Source organism: Phyllobates terribilis, unplaced genomic scaffold (assembly GCF_046119375.1).
Source record: "Phyllobates terribilis strain yellow unplaced genomic scaffold, ASM4611937v1 Scaffold_11__3_contigs__length_659146591, whole genome shotgun sequence".
Taxonomy (NCBI): Eukaryota; Metazoa; Chordata; class Amphibia; order Anura; family Dendrobatidae; genus Phyllobates; species Phyllobates terribilis.
Window position 1 is genome coordinate 218,957,163 of NW_027362771.1, and position 20,440 is coordinate 218,977,602.

The 20,440-nt window shown below is 37.0% G+C and overlaps 1 protein-coding gene across 4 annotated transcripts in view; it reads right to left on the bottom strand.

Annotated features, from left to right (window-relative positions):
• Window positions 1–20,440, bottom strand: part of PTPRZ1 (protein tyrosine phosphatase receptor type Z1) — a 301,694-nt gene that overhangs the window by 57,575 nt on the left and 223,679 nt on the right. For 2 of the 4 annotated variants that reach the window (XM_073652058.1, XM_073652059.1), the window contains 4 exons: window positions 18,797–18,811; window positions 12,715–12,859; window positions 7,687–7,778; window positions 1,406–1,491 (listed from right to left, as the gene is read on the bottom strand). In XM_073652058.1, coding sequence (XP_073508159.1) covers window positions 1,406–1,491; window positions 7,687–7,778; window positions 12,715–12,859; window positions 18,797–18,811 — 338 coding nt within the window. The remainder of the gene's footprint in view (window positions 1–1,405; window positions 1,492–7,686; window positions 7,779–12,714; window positions 12,860–18,796; window positions 18,812–20,440) is intronic. The other 2 variants (XM_073652061.1, XM_073652060.1) reach the window with 1 other exon arrangement.

A 20,440-nucleotide genomic window follows, 5' to 3' on the forward strand; every position in this document is an offset into this window, starting at 1 on the left:
CAAAGGCCACAGCTAACGTTAGCCTGCCTACTGGAACGGTGAGACGGCTAACAAATTCCCACTAGTACGAGAATCAGTAGTTGGAGAGAGGACATTGAGAAATCAAACCCTGTACACACCCATACTCCTACGAGTCATGAACACTGCGGTGATGTGCTAGAGAGAGTGGATGGATGGTAATGTAGCTGATGATAAATCATTACTGACATGAGGGCAGACCATCAATTTACAAAAAAAGGTAGTATAATTGGATCCAAGATTTAGCATATGCATTGTCATAACTAATAAAATTAGCTGATAGAAAAGATATGACTTCTTATTACAACAAGAAACAGGTGCTTTTATGGGATGGATATATGGATGGTAGATACCATATAATGAATATCTAGATAGATAGCTAGATGGTAGATAGATAGATAGATAGATAGATAGATAGATAGATAGATAGATAGATAAAGTAGATTGAAAGATGTCTACAAACAGACAGATAAAACAGTAGATAAATAGACAGATATGATAGCTAGATTAGATAGATCATAGATGCTTTAGACAGATATATAAATAGATAGACGAATAAACATATGATAGATATATAGATATTATAGATGTACATGAGATATATGATTGATAGATATGATATATTAGATGGAAGATAGACAGACAGATGCTCTACAATAGATAGATAGATAGACAGATAAAGAGATAGTGACATAGCTAGATATAGATAGATAGATAATAGATAGATAGATAACTATAACAACTAGGAACACTTGCACTTTATTTTGCTGTCTCGTTGACCTGATTCACATGTCAATTTTTTTTTCATAGAAGAATAAAAAAGATTTTCATCAGTGTTTTTGCTGATTGTGTCAGATTTTTCTAAGTGTCATCTATTTTTCTCATGTGCCATATTATACCTAAAATATGTTTTCTCAAGACTTTTCTAGAAAAGTTAGAAAAAAATGATCCTAGCTGCATCCTGGTGCTGTTCATTTTTCACTAAGATTGATGATCTACAAAAAAAGCTGAGATTCTTACATTTCTGATCCAATCAGCGAATGAAACTCGCACGTTCATGTGAATTCACTCTATTGTCATACAGCGAATTCACATGAACGTGCGAGTTTGATTCACTGATTGAATCCGAAATGGAAAAGTCTCTGCTTTTATTTGTAGAACATCATTCTTAGAAAGAAATGATCCTTTTCACAGCCCCATAGACAATAATATGTACATGTTCAATCTGTGAAAAACACTGACAGAACGTTGTACATGTGTAACACAGACATGTGAATGAGGCATAAGATGAATAATAGAATGGCGCCAACTTACTGTAAATTCCTTTAAAAATATATTTACGGCAATCATAAACATAAGGACCAACTTCTATTATTGTAAGGTGTACCTCAAACTCTTCTGTGAAGCCACTGCTTGCATGTAGGTCTGCAACATGTTTAGGGAACTGCTTCAAAGGTATGGCTCCAACATCATCTTAAAAGTATCACAGAAGAAATATGTTCTTATTGGTCATTATCTCTCAATGTCAATTAATGCATACAACACACTGATGAGTTTTACTGCAGTTTTAGCAATAAAATACTGTACATAGACCTATTACCTAGTTAGTACATGGTTCCTTGGAATCTGGTAAGGTATGGTATTACTCAGAGGGTGGCATCAAATACAGTAGCGAATGTTAATTGATGTCAGTCTGCACTAAAACGCCTCTTGCATCTGGCTTTTTTAAAGTAGGAATGGATATAGAGGTGGCAGGTTGTTTGGAAACATATTTCAGGCGTTGTCCCATGGTATTAAAGTTGGAAATCACTGATTGAGAATATTGAATAGTTTATGATTTTTTTTTTCCTCTGACATTTCTGCCTGTTTTACATCTACAGTATTTTATTTTACGGTCATCTATGTGGGTTTGGCTTCTTTTACAGGAATCCAAGCTCCAATTTATTTTTGAGCAAAGTTTGGTTCTTCATTTCCACCAACCTATACATTAGTGGATTTTTGCAATCAGCTAGTAAGTTCATAAACTATAGGTACAGCTGGTTCTGCAAGTACAGGCTTGTTATGTAATATCAACTGTGGTATCTCCAAATGGATAAAATACCCATTGCCAAATGTTTGTATGTCCATAGTATATAACAGTAAAAATGTAACTGTGGCAAAAACATACGAGTTCCAAACAGATATTGACCTGCTTGGAATCCAACCCGAAATTCCAGATGGTGCAGTTAACAGGTTAATAAATAGAGCTCTCTCATCCAAGCGAGTCTTCTTGGCACTGATGTTTCTGAGGGAAAGCGCTTACATAATACTGGCAAGAAGTGACTGCTATGATTTGGCACAAAGTTTATTTTAACTCTCTCTAAAACGTTCATTGAAGACATCTTGTAAATGTTCAATTTGAAAAATCAAATGACTCCATGCATGAGATGAACATGTCAGACAAACAAACCAAAACCAGATAATTGAGGGGCCTAATTCAGTACACACACAGAAATACCCCCCCTTAAAAATAGCCTTTATTAATATTAACTTTAAAATACCAATCATCAAAACACCACATAAATAGAAAAAACACTTTTAAGAAAAGAAAAAAGATAATCACGCAGGAGCTATTTATTGCCCTTGGTAGTCCCTGTCAGGAACCCTGCCTTTACCCCGCCTGAGTGCGGAGGTTGGTACCCTATAAGGAAGTCGAGATTTGCACCCCCGCTAAGCGCAGGCTGACCCTGTAGGTCCCTATTTAGCCCTATACAGACGTCCCTTAAATACTTACCGGTGCTGTGACTATTCCAAATCCTTTTAGTTATATTGCTATAGAGACTGCCTGGGTTTATGGTCAAGACTACTCAGAAGGTAAAAGCAGGATAGGTCAGGATAGCCCTCTGACTCTCCCTGCCTCACAGCGGAGGTTAACACCCTACTATGTACTGGTGCCCCCGCTCCTCATCGGCTGATCCTGACTGTCCCTGCAGAGCCCTAAAGTATATATGGGATCAGCTCACAAGGACCAAAGAAAGGTAGATATAGTGACCCTTCCCACATTAAAATGACACCACCTTACCATTCAACACATCCCCATGAGATGAACATGTTGGACAATGGAAAGCAATGTTGAGTGGTCCACTAAAAGAAAATAGACGACTGATGGCCAAGCAATGATTTCTGCAGACTTTTCCAAGTTAAGTGTCCAAACATGTCCCATATTTCACATCTGTACTTCTACTACTTCTGGATAGTTTAGAAGAAAAGAGTTTAGAAAATCAATGCCTGAAATATCATTTCACAGTGTGTATATTAATAAGTGTTTCTTTGACAAAGATACATCAACGTATTAATGCAGAGCAGTTATTTACATCAACAGATGTTCACCATTTAGACCACCTAATAACTTAGTCTTAAGATAACAAGAATTTGTTGATATGATATTAGCGCCCATCTGTTCTATTTCATAGATGAGTGGAAATGAATACTAAAATTGAATTATCTTGAAAGCCTAAAAGAAAAAAAATCCACATATGTGCAATTCCACCTTCACACTTAAAAGGCGGCATCTGGCAGCAAGTGTGTGTTTTATAATTAGTTTCAAATACAGTAACAAGCAATAACAGCTAAATGAAGGATTCGCTCAGGAAAGCAGCTGTGCAATCCAATAAATAAATATTAACCAGTAGATAGTCGATATTAAATGCAAAGACTTGAGAAATAGATTTCATGTGCATCGGAAATAAAGTTTGCATAACTACAAAGAAGTAACTTCAATAAATATCTGGAAGTTGCCAAAAAGTTCTCCCATCGAGATTGTAGCTTAATCAGTAAAATAGGTAATATCAGTGAAGCCTTCTGTATTGTGATCTCAATAAATAGTGTCAGAAATCATCTAAACTGACCACAGATATCCAACAGGGCAGTCTATTGTGTCTATATGGTTACTTCTTAACATTCTGGTCAATCATAAAAAACATAGGAATATATAGTATCCTATATTGTTTCCTGCATTATAGGGGACTGTTGTGCTTTTACAATCTTTAAATGTTGTGCGGTGTGTATGTTTATGTAACAGCAATTTTATAGCCAATGTTCTGCGCGTCTTCCTTAGATAATTTTGTCTAGTTAGCCAAGTGGGCATGGTCCTTGAAAAAAAAATAAAGTTTTGCGAACCCTGCCCAGTTGCCTAAAAATGACTACATTTACACATGAAGAAGTGAGGGACATATCTAAGGAATGAAGGCATGCACGAATAATAGAAAAACAGCATCAGGTTTAGGAGAAAAGTGACACACCAGGTAAAAGTTATATGTATATGACAATTGACAGTTCCTCTTTAATTTCAATAAAGAGAAAATGCCAGACAAAACAGCTTTATGGAAAAGTTATACTTGCACGTGGTCCTTCACCATAACCTAGATTACTGTGATATGCAGCCCTTTGATGGAGTCAAGAAACACATTTAACACCCTCATAATATATTTTATGGACAATCAAAGATCTGCTGCTTACTATTTCTGCATAAGATAAAGTATTCCTGGCATATATTCTAAGCAATTTCATTAGTGTTTAAATGCAACTACATTTTACATTTAGAAATATGTGTATGTGATGCCATTTATTTTACTCACTTATAAAGCGCCATTAATTCCACAGCTCTTTACAGACAATATCGGCACTGTCCCCATTGGGGCTCACAATCTAAGTTCCCTATCAGAATGTCTTCGGAGTGTAGGAGGAAACCGGAGAACCCGGAGGAAAACCACACAAACATAGGGAGAACATACAAACTCCTGGCAGATGTTGTCCTTCGTGGACCCCAGAGCTGCAAAGCAACAGTGCTAACCACTGAGCCACAGTACCACCCCACGCTATGCAACGTCTGAAAATGAACACTATCAAGAATATTTAAGGGAGTGCATTGGGGTTTTTATATATCATATTCAGAAAAGGAAAAATGTTGGTCCTGAAAAACGAATAATACAGTGCCTTGAAAAAGTATTCATACCCCGTGCATTTTTCCACATTTTTTCACGTTACACCCACAAACTTAAATGTATTTTATTGGGATTTTATATTATTTATGTTGGTGAAATGCCAACAGAAAGTAGCAAGTATTTGTGAAGTGTAAAGGAAATTATACATTGTTTTCTAATTATTTTAAAAATATAAATCTGAAAATTATTATGTGCATTGTATTTGGCCCCTTGTAGTCCGATACCCCTAAATAAAATCCTGAGTTACCAATTGCTTCCAGAAGTCACATAATTAGTAAATTGAGCCCACCTATGTATAATTTATTCTCAGTATAAATACAGCTCTTCTGTGAAGGCCTCAGAGGTTTGTTTGAGAACATTAGGGATCAAACAGCATCATGAAAACCAATGAGCACACCAAACAGGTCAGGGATAAAGTTGTGGAGTAAAGTTAAGCAGGTTCAGGTTTATGAAAAAAAAATAGCCAAAGCTCTAAAAATCTCAGAGCAGTGTGCAATCCATCATTCAAAAATGGAAGCTGTATGGCACAACTGCAAACCTATCAAGACTTGGCTGTCCACCTAAACTGACATCCCAAGCAAGGAGAGCACTAATTGGAAGAGCGGCCAAGAGGCCCATGGTCACTCTGGAAGAACTGCAAGGTTCCACAGCTCAGGTGGGAGAATCTGTCCGCAGGACAACTATTAGTTGCATACTCCACAAATCTGGCCTTTGTGGAAGAGTGGCAAGAAGACAGCCATTTTTGAAAGCAAGCCACAACAAGTCCCGTTTGCAGTTTATAAAATAAACATGTAAGGGACACAACCAGAATGTGGAAGAAGGTGCCCTGGTGAGATGAGAGGAACAACTTTTTGGGCTAAATGCAAAATGCTATGTGGGGGGAAACTAACACTGCATATCACCCTCAAAACACCATCCCCACTGTTAAACATGGTGGTGGCAGCATCATGCTGTGGGGATGCTTTTCTTTAGCACAGACAGGGAAGCTGGTCAGATGGATGGAGCTAAATACAGGGCAATCATGGAGGAAAACCTTTTAGAGGTTGCAAAAAACGTGACCTGGGCAGTAGGTTCACCTTACAGGAGGACAACAACCCTAAAAATACTGTCAGAGCTACAATGGAATGGTTTAGATCAAAGCATATTCATGTGTGTGGATGACCCAGTCACAGTCCAGACCTAAGTCACATTGAGAATCTGTAACATGAAAATTGCTGTTCACAGACGCCTCCATCCAATCTCACTGAGCTAGAGCTAGTGTACAAAGAAGAATGGGCAAACATTTCAGCCTTTAGATGTGCAAAGCTGGTAGTGACATATCCCAAAAGCTTTGCAGCACTAATTGCAGTGAAAGGTGGTCCTACAAAGTATTGACTCAGTTGGGCTGAATACAAATCCACGCCACAATTTTCAGATTTATATATTTTAAATATTTATAAAATCATGTATAATTTTATCATTTCCTTTACACTTCACAAATACTTGCTACGCTGTGTTGGTATATCTTATAAAATCACAATAAAATTAAAGTTTTTGGGTGTAATGTGAAAAAATATGGAAACATTCATGAAGTAGGAATACTTTTTCAAGGCACTGTAGGTATAGCATTCCAATTTACCGTGGTCTCTTTTTTTAGTACAGTGGACATACAGCATGCATATTATGTCCGTCCATATAATGCGGTTTTGCAAAGTCAGTTAAAAAACACTAGTGGGTATTGTGATTTAAAGAAGTAAACCAAAATGTCAATTTTAATTGTTGGACAAATAAAGTAGTCTTTTAAATCCAGGGTGGAATGATTGTTATTGAGCATTAGAAGACCCAAAATAAACAGGTAATACTAATAGTTAATATTTGATGTCCTTAGGATATATTCAACATATTTCTTTGCCTACAAAGACACACATATTACTGAAAGCTCATGTATATTTACAGTAATTGTGTTCAATGCACAATAAACAATGGATTTAAAGAATGTACAATATCTGAATGTGGAAACACATCAATACATAACTCGAGGCTCACATATACATATCACTATTGTTTATACACTTGTATCTGGAGAAGAATAACAGTTATTCTGCAGTAGCCAAGGTAACAGATGTTATCAATAAAAATGCTGTACTAAAGGAGGTAAGCATATCTCTTATGTCCTTGTGAGATGCTAGTCCTATGCCCATAGTACATAGGTCATCCATCTGTACTTGGAGCATAACACCTCCAAACACATAGGAGATAGACTGAAGACTCATTCCTCTTCTCTCCCTTTCTGTGACTACTATTTACTATATTACAGTATACTAAACAGATTTTTGGTACGAAGAATGTTTTTGATCATGGTGAAATGAACTACTGGTTGATGGAGGATAAAGAAGATAAAACTATCCTCATTATAAAACACATTACAAAGTCTCATTTAGTCGCATTAACAACTAAACTAAAATGATGACAGTAGATATGTTGGAAGCCTTTTATAAGGGTAGGCTTTCTTTAGATCTAGGCATCTGTACATAGACTTACTAAGGCTGAATTAGTGTCTCCCTGAGAGTACGACAGAGGTAATGTTAGAAAAACCTTTTTAAGTTAACTGATAAAAAACCCCACTCTTTTATGAACACTGCATGCAAAGTAAAAAAGTAAATATTCAACACGTGAAAAGATAAGTCATACAAAGTCAGTGATTTACCTGAAACTGGAAACACTGGTGCAGGGGGAGCAGAGATTACTCTTGGTGATGTATTATCCTCCAAGTAAAAGTGTGCCGTCTGAAAGCATTTCCTGCAATGTCATGAACAACTTTATTAGTTATTTATGTGACAGCTAAATATATTATTATTTTATGTAATATACTATTTATCAATAAAACATCTTGAAAAGTTTGTAGACTCAGTGAAAAGCAAAAAGAAAAGTGACAACCTCTCAGATTGGTAAAATCTGCGTTCCTTAGCCCAATGTAAAATAGGAACCCCACTTACCATGTGCCATTTATATATAATATTGGTGGCTTCCTATGTGAAACACATGCCTTTGGACCCTAGAATGTATCTCTAGGTACAATTGCACCCCTTTAGTGTACCAGTGCCTAGAACCTACAGTATGAATCTGTCCATGTAGCGTGTAGAAGTATCCATCATACTTAATTTTATGCCTTCATTGTGATTTATGCTTCATCCCAAGTACATCAGCAGAGCCTGTTTACCGTTACACTTGAACTTCATCTTGGCCTAACTTTTCCAAGAAGCCCTGATTCACTCTGTAGCCATTCATTGTATTCCATAAGGTCAACTCAGTACAGCTATAGGTGCTACTATAGGTGACGACTACAATATATGGATATTAAGCCTAAACAAGGTGGGTGCTATTTTTAAATGCCGAAATATTATAATTTGTTTGTGTGAATAATGGATCCTAAGTATCACAAAAATGTAAAAGTATCGGCAAACTCTGCCTTTCATTTGGGAGAGTGGTGGAAGAAGAGGGCACATGACAAGTAAGGTACAATAGGTACAGAGTGGATAGACATAATTAAATGCAGTGCTTTCAACATGTTTTTTACAACAGATGACACAGCACTAATTAGATATTTATAACACTAATTACACCACATTCAAGTACCATTAATAAAACCCTTTGCTCTTAGGATTAGGAATGTTCTTGTTCCTTGTGTTGTTTGTTTTTGCAAATTGGAAACCATTTAATTTGAAATGAAATGTGATTAAAAGGTAACATTTTTACCTAAAGAATGTTTGACTTATCCTGCTAAATATCGAATGTCAGCAGGTACCTATCAAGTTGTCTTTATCTTAATATTTACAAATGTAAAAATAATGACTATTTTATTATACATAATAGGATGCTGGGGTGCTGGTAAACTTTTTGCTGATTCTGGTTGTAATTGAAATAAATCTACTATGTAGTTCCCAAAATGTTTGGATAAATGACCAAAATGCAGCTCCTCTACAGTCAGGAAGGGTGCTGCCTGAAGGACAGATCTCAGCGTGGAATAGACAAGACTACTGTAGTAGGATAGTTGCCAACTTCTGTAGCCAAACAAATGTTAATTCTACAAGGTATGTAGTCATTTAATATTATTTATGATAGATCGGCACTCCACATTGTATTGCTGCTGTATCAAACTGTCCTGGAGCACACCTTGCCTATGTCCAAGTTACTGTAAGTATGAAAATCATTTGAGGCTTTGGTAACACTAGGATTTCAGCCTCCACCTTACGTACTGTACCTACTGGGAAAATGAAACCATATAGGCATACAGTAGGACAGGTTGACTATAAGGTATACTGTAAAACATTTTTACTGTACTTTTTTCTCCTATAAAATAGCATAGTATACTAAGCCATACAATATAGTAAATAAAAGGGGAAACCTATGTATACTGGCCCGATCAATTGTCTGATCAATTGTTACATCCTGGCAATAAGTTCCTGCTGATCCTGTGCTCATACACAGCCAATCTGATCATACAGAGCTGCAGAATAAATCATAAGGATAGGAGAGACAACAGCCAGAACTGCTGATGAGAAAGTAGGGGCGCTTCAGACTACCTCAGACCTTCTTTAGAGAATCATGCTAAGCTGTAATCACTGATCATATCTGTGCCCTAATGGAACAGACCTAAAAGCAGCCAACACTAAAAACGATAAATAGCAGGTGAGCATCACTCATGGTATAGTGGCTTAACGGGATTGCCCCAACTGAAGAATGAAATGCCCCTTTCAAGTAGAATTATGCAGAATCTGTCTCATGGATTTACCAGTTTGGGACAACGCATTTAAATAATATGTATTGACTTGTTGACTTACCATCAAAAATCATAAGCATTAGTATGGGGCTAACCCCTCTTTTGTAGCTATAAAAGCCACTGCTATTCTGAGAAGGCTTTTTATAATATTTTGAAAGATCACATTATTGTAAGTTCAGGCACTGATGTTGTATATGAAAATTTGGCTTGTAATTAGAACACTAATTCATCATAAGTGTGTTCAATGGAGTTAAAATCTGGGCTCTTTGTAGGCCACTTAGTCTACACTAAACTTGCCAAGCCATGATCTATATGGACCTTGATTTGTTCACTGGGCACAGTCATGCTGGAAGAGAAAAGAGCCTTTCCCAAACTGTTCCCACTGCTTCCATCCAATTGTTTTTGTATGATGTAGCATTATCTACTTGTAGTCCTGGAACAGATCAATTTTCACTTGATCGACGTCCCTGAGGCAAGAATTTAGAACGAGCTTGCGTCAGTGATATCAATCAAGCAATATTGGACATGTTTATGGACCATCCACCTTGACTCTTCTACTGAATGACTCCACCTCCATGACTACAAATATGTAATTAGTATACATCACACACAGTGTTTAAAGCTTCTTTAACCTAATCCGGGTACTATTAAAATTTATAAGGACATGTTTAAAAAGCTATTCAGCTACACAAGAAGGCAGTGGCAGTGCTTTAGGGCATACATGTCAAACTCTGGCCTGTGGGCCAAATCTGGCCCACAGGGTGGTTAGATTTGGCCCTCGACACCAAAACCTCCACCCCTACATAGGGCCCATTATTCTGTATGGAGGACTATGTGAGGCCAATTCTTCTGTATGGATGACTATGTGGGGTCCATTATTCTGTATGGAGGACTATGTGCGGCCCATTATACTGTATGGAGGACTCTGTGGGAACCATTATACTGTATGGAGGACTATGTGGGACCGATTATACTGTATGGAGGATTATGGGGGGCCCATTATACTGTATACTGGTTGGCCCGCGACTTTGTCCAAGTTTTTCATTTTGTGTTTGAGTTTGACATCCCTGCTTTAGGGGGTTAAAGCTAAAGACAGGTTCTCTTTAAAGTATACACTTTATTAAATTGCACATAATACTTAAGTTGTCTACTTTAATCAACATTAGCATCTTACTTTTCTCTTAGACACATAGAAACACTGAATAAATTTCCCACTGTCAGAATCAAAAACATCATTTCAAGAATAGCGTGCAAAGCAGCATGCCCATCACAACAATTAGGTTGTTACTATATAAATTCTATGTCAAACATCTGGTTCCCTGACTCTAGTAAGAAGATTTAAACACTTCCATCTGTTTGGTAATAGAGGTGAACAACATCATGATGATGTGTTAAGTGTGAATAACTAATTATCACACGATTAGAATGAAACAAGTGATGACTGTCTGTAACATACAAACGTACAGTATTCCCCATCAATCAAAAACATATAAAAAAAATAATGATGTTTGACAGATGTAAATATAAAAAAACTTCAGCATTGAAAATGCACTTAAACATTTCCGCTGGTAAAGCAGAATTGAATGCTTCTAACACAACAAATTTGTACGTATGTTAGCGGATGTGAGCCAGATCCACATACACTACTATAGGGACAGGAATTTGTATGGAAATTTTGGCCCCGATTCATATTTGCATATTTTTTCAAAGTAATTTTTTTGTCTTGTTTGTGCACCAAATACCGAACATCAAATTTAGAGCACGGTGTTTGATGAATTGGTGCAATTGAAAAGCTCATTTTTTAGCCCTTTTGCTTTTTTGAACAGTTTTAGAGCAAAGCATTACACGATCCTTTCAACAAGGTTTAAAATGTCACTTAACCGCGCACAAAAAAAATAGATCTTGTACTCCAATAGAGGACAGGAGAATTAGGCCACGTACACATGTTGAGTGTTTGGTGAGCTTTTTTTTACCTCAGTATTTGTAAGCCAAAACCAGAAGTGGGTGATAAATACAGAAGTGGTGACGTGTTTCTATTATACTTTTCCTCTGATTGTTCCACTCCTGGTTTTGGCTTACACATACTGAGGTAAAAACTCACCGTGGACTTAAGATAAAAAAATTGGCTAACCAAAACCCCACCCATAATACTTGGCAAAATACAAACAGTTGAAGCCAAGTAAAGTTAACTTGAAAAAATGGCAATATAACTAATAAAAAAGATGCAAATAAAAAAGTCACTATTAGAACCATGTTCTCTCAAGAAAAGGCAAAGGCTTTGATGAATGATTCTCTTCTTTAATTCTAAACATTAATTATCTTCAATTTAGCGTCAGCTGTATAGGTTTATAGTTAAACATATTCATCCTTCTGTGTCTTTTCTATTGTGGGTCCCAGAATCAAAGTCCCATTTTTAATTTTTCAGGACCTTCTTTAACTTGTCAGCCATGATCTTGGTTTTTGGGCTTTCATACTTTTAAAGCTTTTAAAAAAAGAAAAACCTTCACTATTGCTACTAGCAATCTGAGTATAGTAACTAAAACATTGTACTACAACACAAGTTAATCCGTATATTATATCTTTCAGTCTGTCATTGATCCATATTATATTTCTGGGTCTTACTTAGCAATATGATCTCCATAGCAAATAATCCTTTCCTCTTTTACATTATGCTGTTCTTACTTTTAAACCAGCTAATGTGAAGCTCCACCTTTAGGTCATGTTGACTATATAATATTGCTACTCTATACCTTGTATAGTTGTGAGCTATAGTAGCACTGTGTACGGGCTCTTTAAGTAGCTCTGCCATTAAAATAGGTCTTAAAAGAAGTAGATGTAACTCTGATGGCAGCTCAGTATACATTCACTGATGCTATATATGCTTTCCATTATCTTCAGTACACTGTTCAGCAACAATTTGCTTTTCACAAGATGAAATAAAATCATGTCACTTACCGCCAGTATATAAGAATACCCACAAGTACCACAAGACAGATAAAGGTCAGGGATGAGACGACCACTAGTGGTATAATTGTCTTCTCCTGTAACTCCAGACCTTCTGCTAGACCAACACGAGACTCATGGCTACTATTACTTGCCTCTGCAGTCAGAGAAAATGGAAATCATCCATATATGTATATTAGTAAAAAAACAGACCATAAAACATGTGTATGTGGAGATATATGTATCCAGCAGTAATGACGCTTACTACTGATGGTCTTTAAATGAGGCAAATACTGTAATTTGTAGGCATTCTCTCACTGCTCCATACACTAAAGCAGTGCTCCCCAACTCCGGTCCTCAAGAGCCACCAACAGGTCATGCTTTTAGGATCTCCTTAGTATTGCACAAGTGATGGAACTATTGACTGTCAAGGTGATGCAATTATCTCCAGTGCAACACTAAGGAAATCCTGAAAACATGATCTGTTGGTGGCTCTTGAGGACTGGAGTTGGGGAACACTGCACTAAAGAGTTTGGCCATATCTAATATTTTGGTGTGGAATGTATTGCTCTAGAGTGGACCTCTCTACACTGAAATCATTATATGAGGAGTCACACACCTATAGTAATAAACTTCACCTTATGTTGTACTGTTGTTTACTTACCTTAGAATATTTAGCAGGAACTTCACAATACATGAATGACTGCAGATTGTAAGTGAAAAGTTGAAATAGTCAGCCCTGATGCTTTCATGTGTAAAATTGCAAAGAGTCTCTTTTGGTTATTATTATAATTATGCCATTATATTAATTGGAAATGGGTTAAAATAAATTTTACTGAAAACATGTTCAGCCAGCAGTCTAATGTGTATAGGAATCCCCGACTCTACACAACAAATGATGTCAGAGGAGATTAGGAAGCAGCATGTCCAATTTCGGACTGCCAATCCTTTTGTTCTCTAAAAATTAGAGATTCTCTAAAAGATAAGACATTTCTGGCATCATGTGTCTCGACATAGTGAGCGCTGCTGTGTATATGACAGTCGGGTAGACGATCAGTTAAACCATCATTCAGCTGATAGCTATCTAAAGTGTAGGGGGGGGGCTTTCCTCTTTAAATTACCAAAATGTAACTCTGGTTGGAATGTTACAAACAGATCTAGCAGAGGTTACCATGGCTCAGATAACACAGTACTTGGGTACCATGGCACAAAAAAGTATAATTCTACACTAACTTGACATCAGTCAGTGGCTTGTACAATGTTAAGGGGGTTGCCCGGCCTTACGGTTCAAGTCTGCAGACTTGTGAATACTCACAGATTCTCAGGCACCAGGAGCGGCGGACGTGTGACTGAAAGCATGGGATTGGCATACAAACGGTCACATGCTGACTAGACATGTGTGACCTCGCTCAATGCAAGTGTATTGAGTGAGGCTGGACATGTCTAGTTGGAATGTGGCCAGAAGTATGCAAATCGCATACTTTGGGTCACATCGACGGCCCCCCAGCGCCTGCACCGAAGAATTTTCACAGTGCGCGCACACAGAGAGTTAATGCAGACTTGTACCCTAAGGCCAGACAAATTCTTTAAGTTATCTTAAATCTGTCTCATGAGCTAGTCTTCTGTGACAGGTTACTAAGATGGTGTGTTGTGGGTCATGATAACCTTTGCTACATCTGTACATTCCTGCTTCCATATGCAATACGTACAATGGGTACGGAAAGTATTCAGACCCCTTTACATTTTTCACTCTTTGTTTTATTGCAGCCATTTGGTAAATTCTAAAAATTTCATTTTTTTTCCTCATTAAAGTACACTCTGCATCCCATCTTGACTGAAAAAAAACAGAAATGTAGAAATTTTTGCAAATTTATTAAAAAAGAAAAACTGAAATATCACATGGTCATAAGTATTCAGACCCTTTGCTCAGACACTCATATTTAAGTCATATGTTGTCCATTTTCTTGTGATCCTCCTTGAGATGGAGAGTCCAGCTGTGTTTAATTAAACTGATAGAACTTGATTTGGAAAGGCACACACCTGTCTATATAAGACCTCACAGCTCACAGTGCATGTCAGACCAAATGAGAATCATGAGCTCAAAGGAACTGCCCAAGGAGCTCAGAGACGGACTTGTGGCAAGGCACAGATCTGGCTAAGGATACAAAAGAATTTCTGCATTGCTCAAGTTCCTAAGAGCACAGTGGCCTCCATAATCCTTAAATGGAAGACGTTTGGGACCACCAGAAGTCTTCCTAGACCTGGCTGTCCAGCCAAACTGAGCAATCGTGGGAGAAGAGCCTTGGTGAGAGAGGTAAAGAAGAACCCCAAGATCACTGTGGCTGAGCTCCAGAGATGCAGTAGGGAGATGGGAGAAAGTTCCACAAAGTCAACTATCACTGCAGCCCTCCACCTGTCGGGCCTTTATGGCAGAGTGGTCCAATGGAAGACTCTCCTCAGTGCAAGACATCTGAAAGCCAGCATAGAGTTTGCTCAAAAACACATGAAGGACTCCCAGACTATGAGAAATAAGATTCTCTGGTCTGATGAGATGAAGATAGAACTTTTTGGTGATAATTCTAAGCGGTATGTGTGGAGAAAAGCAGGCACTGCTCATCACCTGCCCAATACAATCCCAACAGTGAAACATGGTGGTGGCAGCATCATGCATACTGAGCAAAGGGTCTGAATACTTATGACCATGTGATATTTCAGTTTTTCTTTTTTAATAAATTTGCAAAAATTTCTACATTTGTTTTTTTTCAGTCAAGATGGTCTGCAGAGTCTACTTTAATGAGAAAAAAAAAAGAACTTTTTAGAATTTACCAAATGGCTGCAATGAAACAAAGGGTGGAAAATTTAAAGGGGTCTTAATACTTTCTGTACCCAGTGTATGTCAACGAAAACACTTTTGAATATGTTACAATCACTGAAGAATTGCTTTCATGGCAACTGAGAATGAAAAATGTAGGATTACTGGTATCCTATGATCAGTACAGTTAATGATAGTCTTATCCCCTTTGGTTTTATATGACTCAAGTGTTTTTTTTTCATATGGCCAAACAAGAGAATGTCATGTGGAAATGTATCTTATTTTATATTAAATATCACATTTTAGAGATTACCTGTCACTTGCTCCAAAAATTGAGTTAAATATCTTATAAAAATCCCTGAGCTCCCTGATTCTGCACTCTTTTCCATTTCTCATTATTCCTTTTTATTACCTTTGGAGTGCAGTAAGTGAACTAAGCATTTCACCACAGTTTTTTCTGGGGACATGTGCGTGCAACCCACCCAGATTCTGCCAATCACTGTGATTGACAGCGTCTGGGAGGGGTGAAAGCCTACGTCTCCAGAGAAAAAACTCTGAAGAAATGCCCAGTTGGTCTTCAAACAGAGAATTTACTTAGTGCACTTCAAATGCAATAAATGTGAACATTCCTGCAATAAAGTGATGCAGCACAGAAGGTAGAAGCAAAACCAAGGGAACACAGTTTTACAATTTACAATTTTTCCAATTTTATTGAACAAGTGACAGGTCCTCTTTAAGGAGACTGCTGAAATTTGAATAAAGATTTGTACAGTTTATATACAGCTATAATGTACATAAAAGCTGAAAATTATATATTTTTTACTTTAATCCTCTGGTATTGTCCCTGAATCTTCAGAACAAAGCTGCATAGAGGCTGAACAAGCAGGGAGTAATGTGAGACCAGAACCTGGAGTGGTGAATACTGCTGTAGATGAGTCATCTGTACAGAATAATGAAGCATTGATGACGTAGCTCAACTTATTATGTAGATTATATCGCCATATAAACTGTAACCGTCTGATGAAAGGTAAACCCATACATTAACACCTATACTAGAATCTATTAGGACTTTATATGTATTGTTCGTTTTATGCATAATATGTACAGTATATATGTGTGTATACAGGACTGTGTACTATACACTATATATATGTATTTTACTAATCTTACATTTTAAAATGATACAATTGGCACAAAATGCATATCTACATAATTAAATATTGCATCAAAACTCCCTAATCAAAAACAACAGTACATGTAGCATCAGCTTAAAGGACAAACACTGTTTAGAACATGCATGCAAGCATCACAGTCATGTATGAAATATCATATGTATATATATGATATTTATTCATTAGTCCATGCACCTCATGCTCCTCCACCGTTGTATATAGATATACACGTTACACATAAACCACCACAGAAAATTATTCTGAAATTGACTCGCTTTGGTATGTTTCTATTGCTTCACAAATAAGATATTGCTTGTTTCTGACAGATTCAATATATATGAAATATTATATGAAATATAATCCTACTATACAGGAAATATACATACATACAGCCTGCTTGACAAAATGCATTTTTACAAATTTCCCATAACAGTGGCTAAACTTCCATATCCAGCAGCAGGGAGAATCCAGAAATAAATGGGATTGAAAGTGCAAATATAATATAACAACAATATGTTTTTAATATAATTCGATACTGATCTATAATACTGCTGATGGGCAGATGCAGCATCTTTTCCGCCTGGGGTATTTCACCGCAGTGACCACATGTTACATAGTTTCTAATGCAATTTTTTTTGGATGTTATATAGTGAGATGTTCTTGCATTTTGTATTCCCTCTTTTCCATAAGGCCTGGGCTACAAGGTGACTTTGGATGCCACACAGGTGGCAAGTGAATGGGGTCATATAGCGATTCGCAAGGTACTGCAGCCTTGACAAGCACGTCTCAACAAAGTTGAAACCAGGTGGATTTTTTGATACGTGCTTGTGTAGTTTGTGGGTAGCTTACGAGGTAGCAGCGGCATACAGTGATCCTCGGCCACATGACCTGTGTGATGGCCACAGTCATATTGACTATAAAGAGTAACTATTGTTCTAATTTTATTTCATAAATCAATAGTACAGAAGAAGCAGCTTTGTAATATACTGTATGTTATCAGTAAAAATGTGCTTCTTTCTCTGCCATTATCAAAATTCTCAATTCTGAGGTAAAATCTGTATTCAGTGAAGACGGACTTTCCAATTACTGAGATCAGTAGTAACTGTCATCTCCTTTAAGATTCTATGTAGATAGGAGGAAGGGGCTCTGCCTTATCTATATCAGCTGCCATCTCCTACCTCAGTATTGGGAAAGTCTGTCTTCACTGGATACAGATTTTACCTCAGAATTAAGAATTTTGATAATGACTGATCAATTCTGGCAGAGAAAGAAGCAGATTTCTCTGGTAAGATATATTACCAAGTTGCTAATTTTCACATATACTATTAATTTAAGATATAAAAATTAAAATTATGTTTACTCTTTAATGTAAAAATTCACATGTTGAGGGCTCAATTGGGGTTTTGCAGGGATGGAGCAGTGGCAGTATATTACCAAAGCGCTAGGTACTTGATGATGCACCAATAAAATACTCAACCTAGGCTGTGTATTTAGACATGGGGTAATCACAGAGAACCAAATGGTCTTACTCTAAATGGAGAAGGGCCTTGCTATATATCTGACCACTTTATTATACACCACACATACCCTATTGCCATGGGCTCTTAACCGCATTATCGTCATGGCAGTTATACTGACCAGAAGACACCGGCATACTGTATGATCTGGCGTCTGTGTCTGGCTGCTATTAGGGCAATACATCATTTAGCATTTCTAATATGGCTTGTAGTGAATCTCAGGGTGGGTATGTGGACCTTGCTGTTAATACGAGTCTTTTCACAGACTTCATATTATAAAATATGATGTTGCAGTTTCTATATACATATCAAAGCGGTACGTCAATCAGGTGTAGATGGCAGACACAGCTTAGACATATAGCATATACATATGAACATTACCCTTATGATAATATAGAATTATACTGTCTGCAGACCAACAACCACAGTGATGGCGAGGAATGGGCGGAGGACAGTCATGCATTTTTCTGTGGAGTCTGAAGTTTACAGTGAAAAGTCACAAGTTGTACTGGAGGCATGCATATCACATCCTAGCATCAAGCACATGATACACAATGCTCCACAGACTGTTACATGTTATATTCATGACGCACCTGGATTAGAAAACTCTTCATGGCATCAGAAATTAGGGTGTGGATCATGGGGCATTTATGGGTTAAGAAAGAAAGGAGATCATAACTGTTCTTATTTTACAATGGGAACTTTGATATCTTGCATGCAGCTTACTGTCAAGAGCTGTCCAATGCAGTGTCTATGCGGCACTATATGTGGCACTATATGCGGCACTGCCATCAATAGAGCTACCCCTTATGTGATATTTGTAATCGTTTCTCTTTTAAGAGGGGGAAAATCTACAAGGTAGGAGCAAATTATCATGGGATATCATATCATTTCTTCACTTTATGATCATCTATGAAAAAAACAAAGTCTGATCTTTCACTGAAATCTATTATTATGGTTTATTGGGCGGATAACGCTTTATGTTAGATTTTTAGAAACTACAACCTATTTATCTTTTATAGAGAACACGTTATCAGAAAATGACCTATTTTTTTTAAATCAGATTTTCATGCTAAATGTATTTTTTTTATTTTGCAATATTCACACTGGCTTCTATGCCTAATATTAAACTTCCTGTTCTTTTACAGAAGATTTTTAAGTCTCATTATCATAGCTGATAGGATTACATTGACAGATAAGACCTGTACAGTAGATAAGACAGGATCCACCATTCAAAATAGGTGAAGTTACAGCTCCCCTCCTCCCCCTCCCTTCACAATGAAGTTTGTCCAGATCAGAGCATGTTCAGACAACGCTTCCATGCAAACAAATGGGGTTGCAGTCAGTCTATTGCTGCTCTTGCCCATGAGAAGAAAATAAAATAGGAAACTAATATTAGTCATAGTGGTCTGTTTCAAAATTACAAGATTTAAACTTTTTTTTAAATATAGTGTTAAAAAATGTTTTAAATATTTTTAAATAAATGTACCTAAAAACCTGATCAGGACATTTTCTGATGATACAAAAATACTAAATTGCAAGGTGATGGTCCCCTCCACTAAATTTAAGACTTAGTCTTGAATACAGGTTTAAAGTGGTTGCCTCATTTTCATTAATGGTTAAAATTGCAAAATGCTTGTACAAGCAAATAATTTACTTTTTAAATTTACTTTTTATAAAAGAAGCACTCCTCCCATCAAAGTTTTTATCCTCTTAATATATTGCAATCGTCATATTATATAGCACTGTGTACTTACAATTGCTCATTTTGCATTTCTACCCAGTTAATTCTCCTCTTTTCTCTGCTCTATGTAGAAACAGGAAGTCTCTTGTCCCTGCATTTATCATTCCTGTCTTCAACTCCCCAGCTGCTCCCTCCTCATCAATGCCAGGAGCTTCTTCAGTGACTCTTTACTTATGCAGGGAAAATTGACCTCCTGTTACTACATAGAGCTTAGAAGGATTCAGCTAGTCAGTTTTTAATCATGTGATGTCATAGACCTAATGGAAAAGAATAAACTGGGTAGAAGGTAAAATGAGCAATTGTAAGTACAAGGTGCTATATAATATGATGGCTGCAATATATTAAGAGGATAAAAACTTTGATTCTTTAAAATTCTTGTCCATTCTCAAGAACAGAGGGATTTTTAATTCTACAGTTTATTGCTCGTTTCTTAGGTTACCAGCCACCCAAGAGTGCCCAGACTTCTAGGCAACAAACACGCACTTTCCAGCTG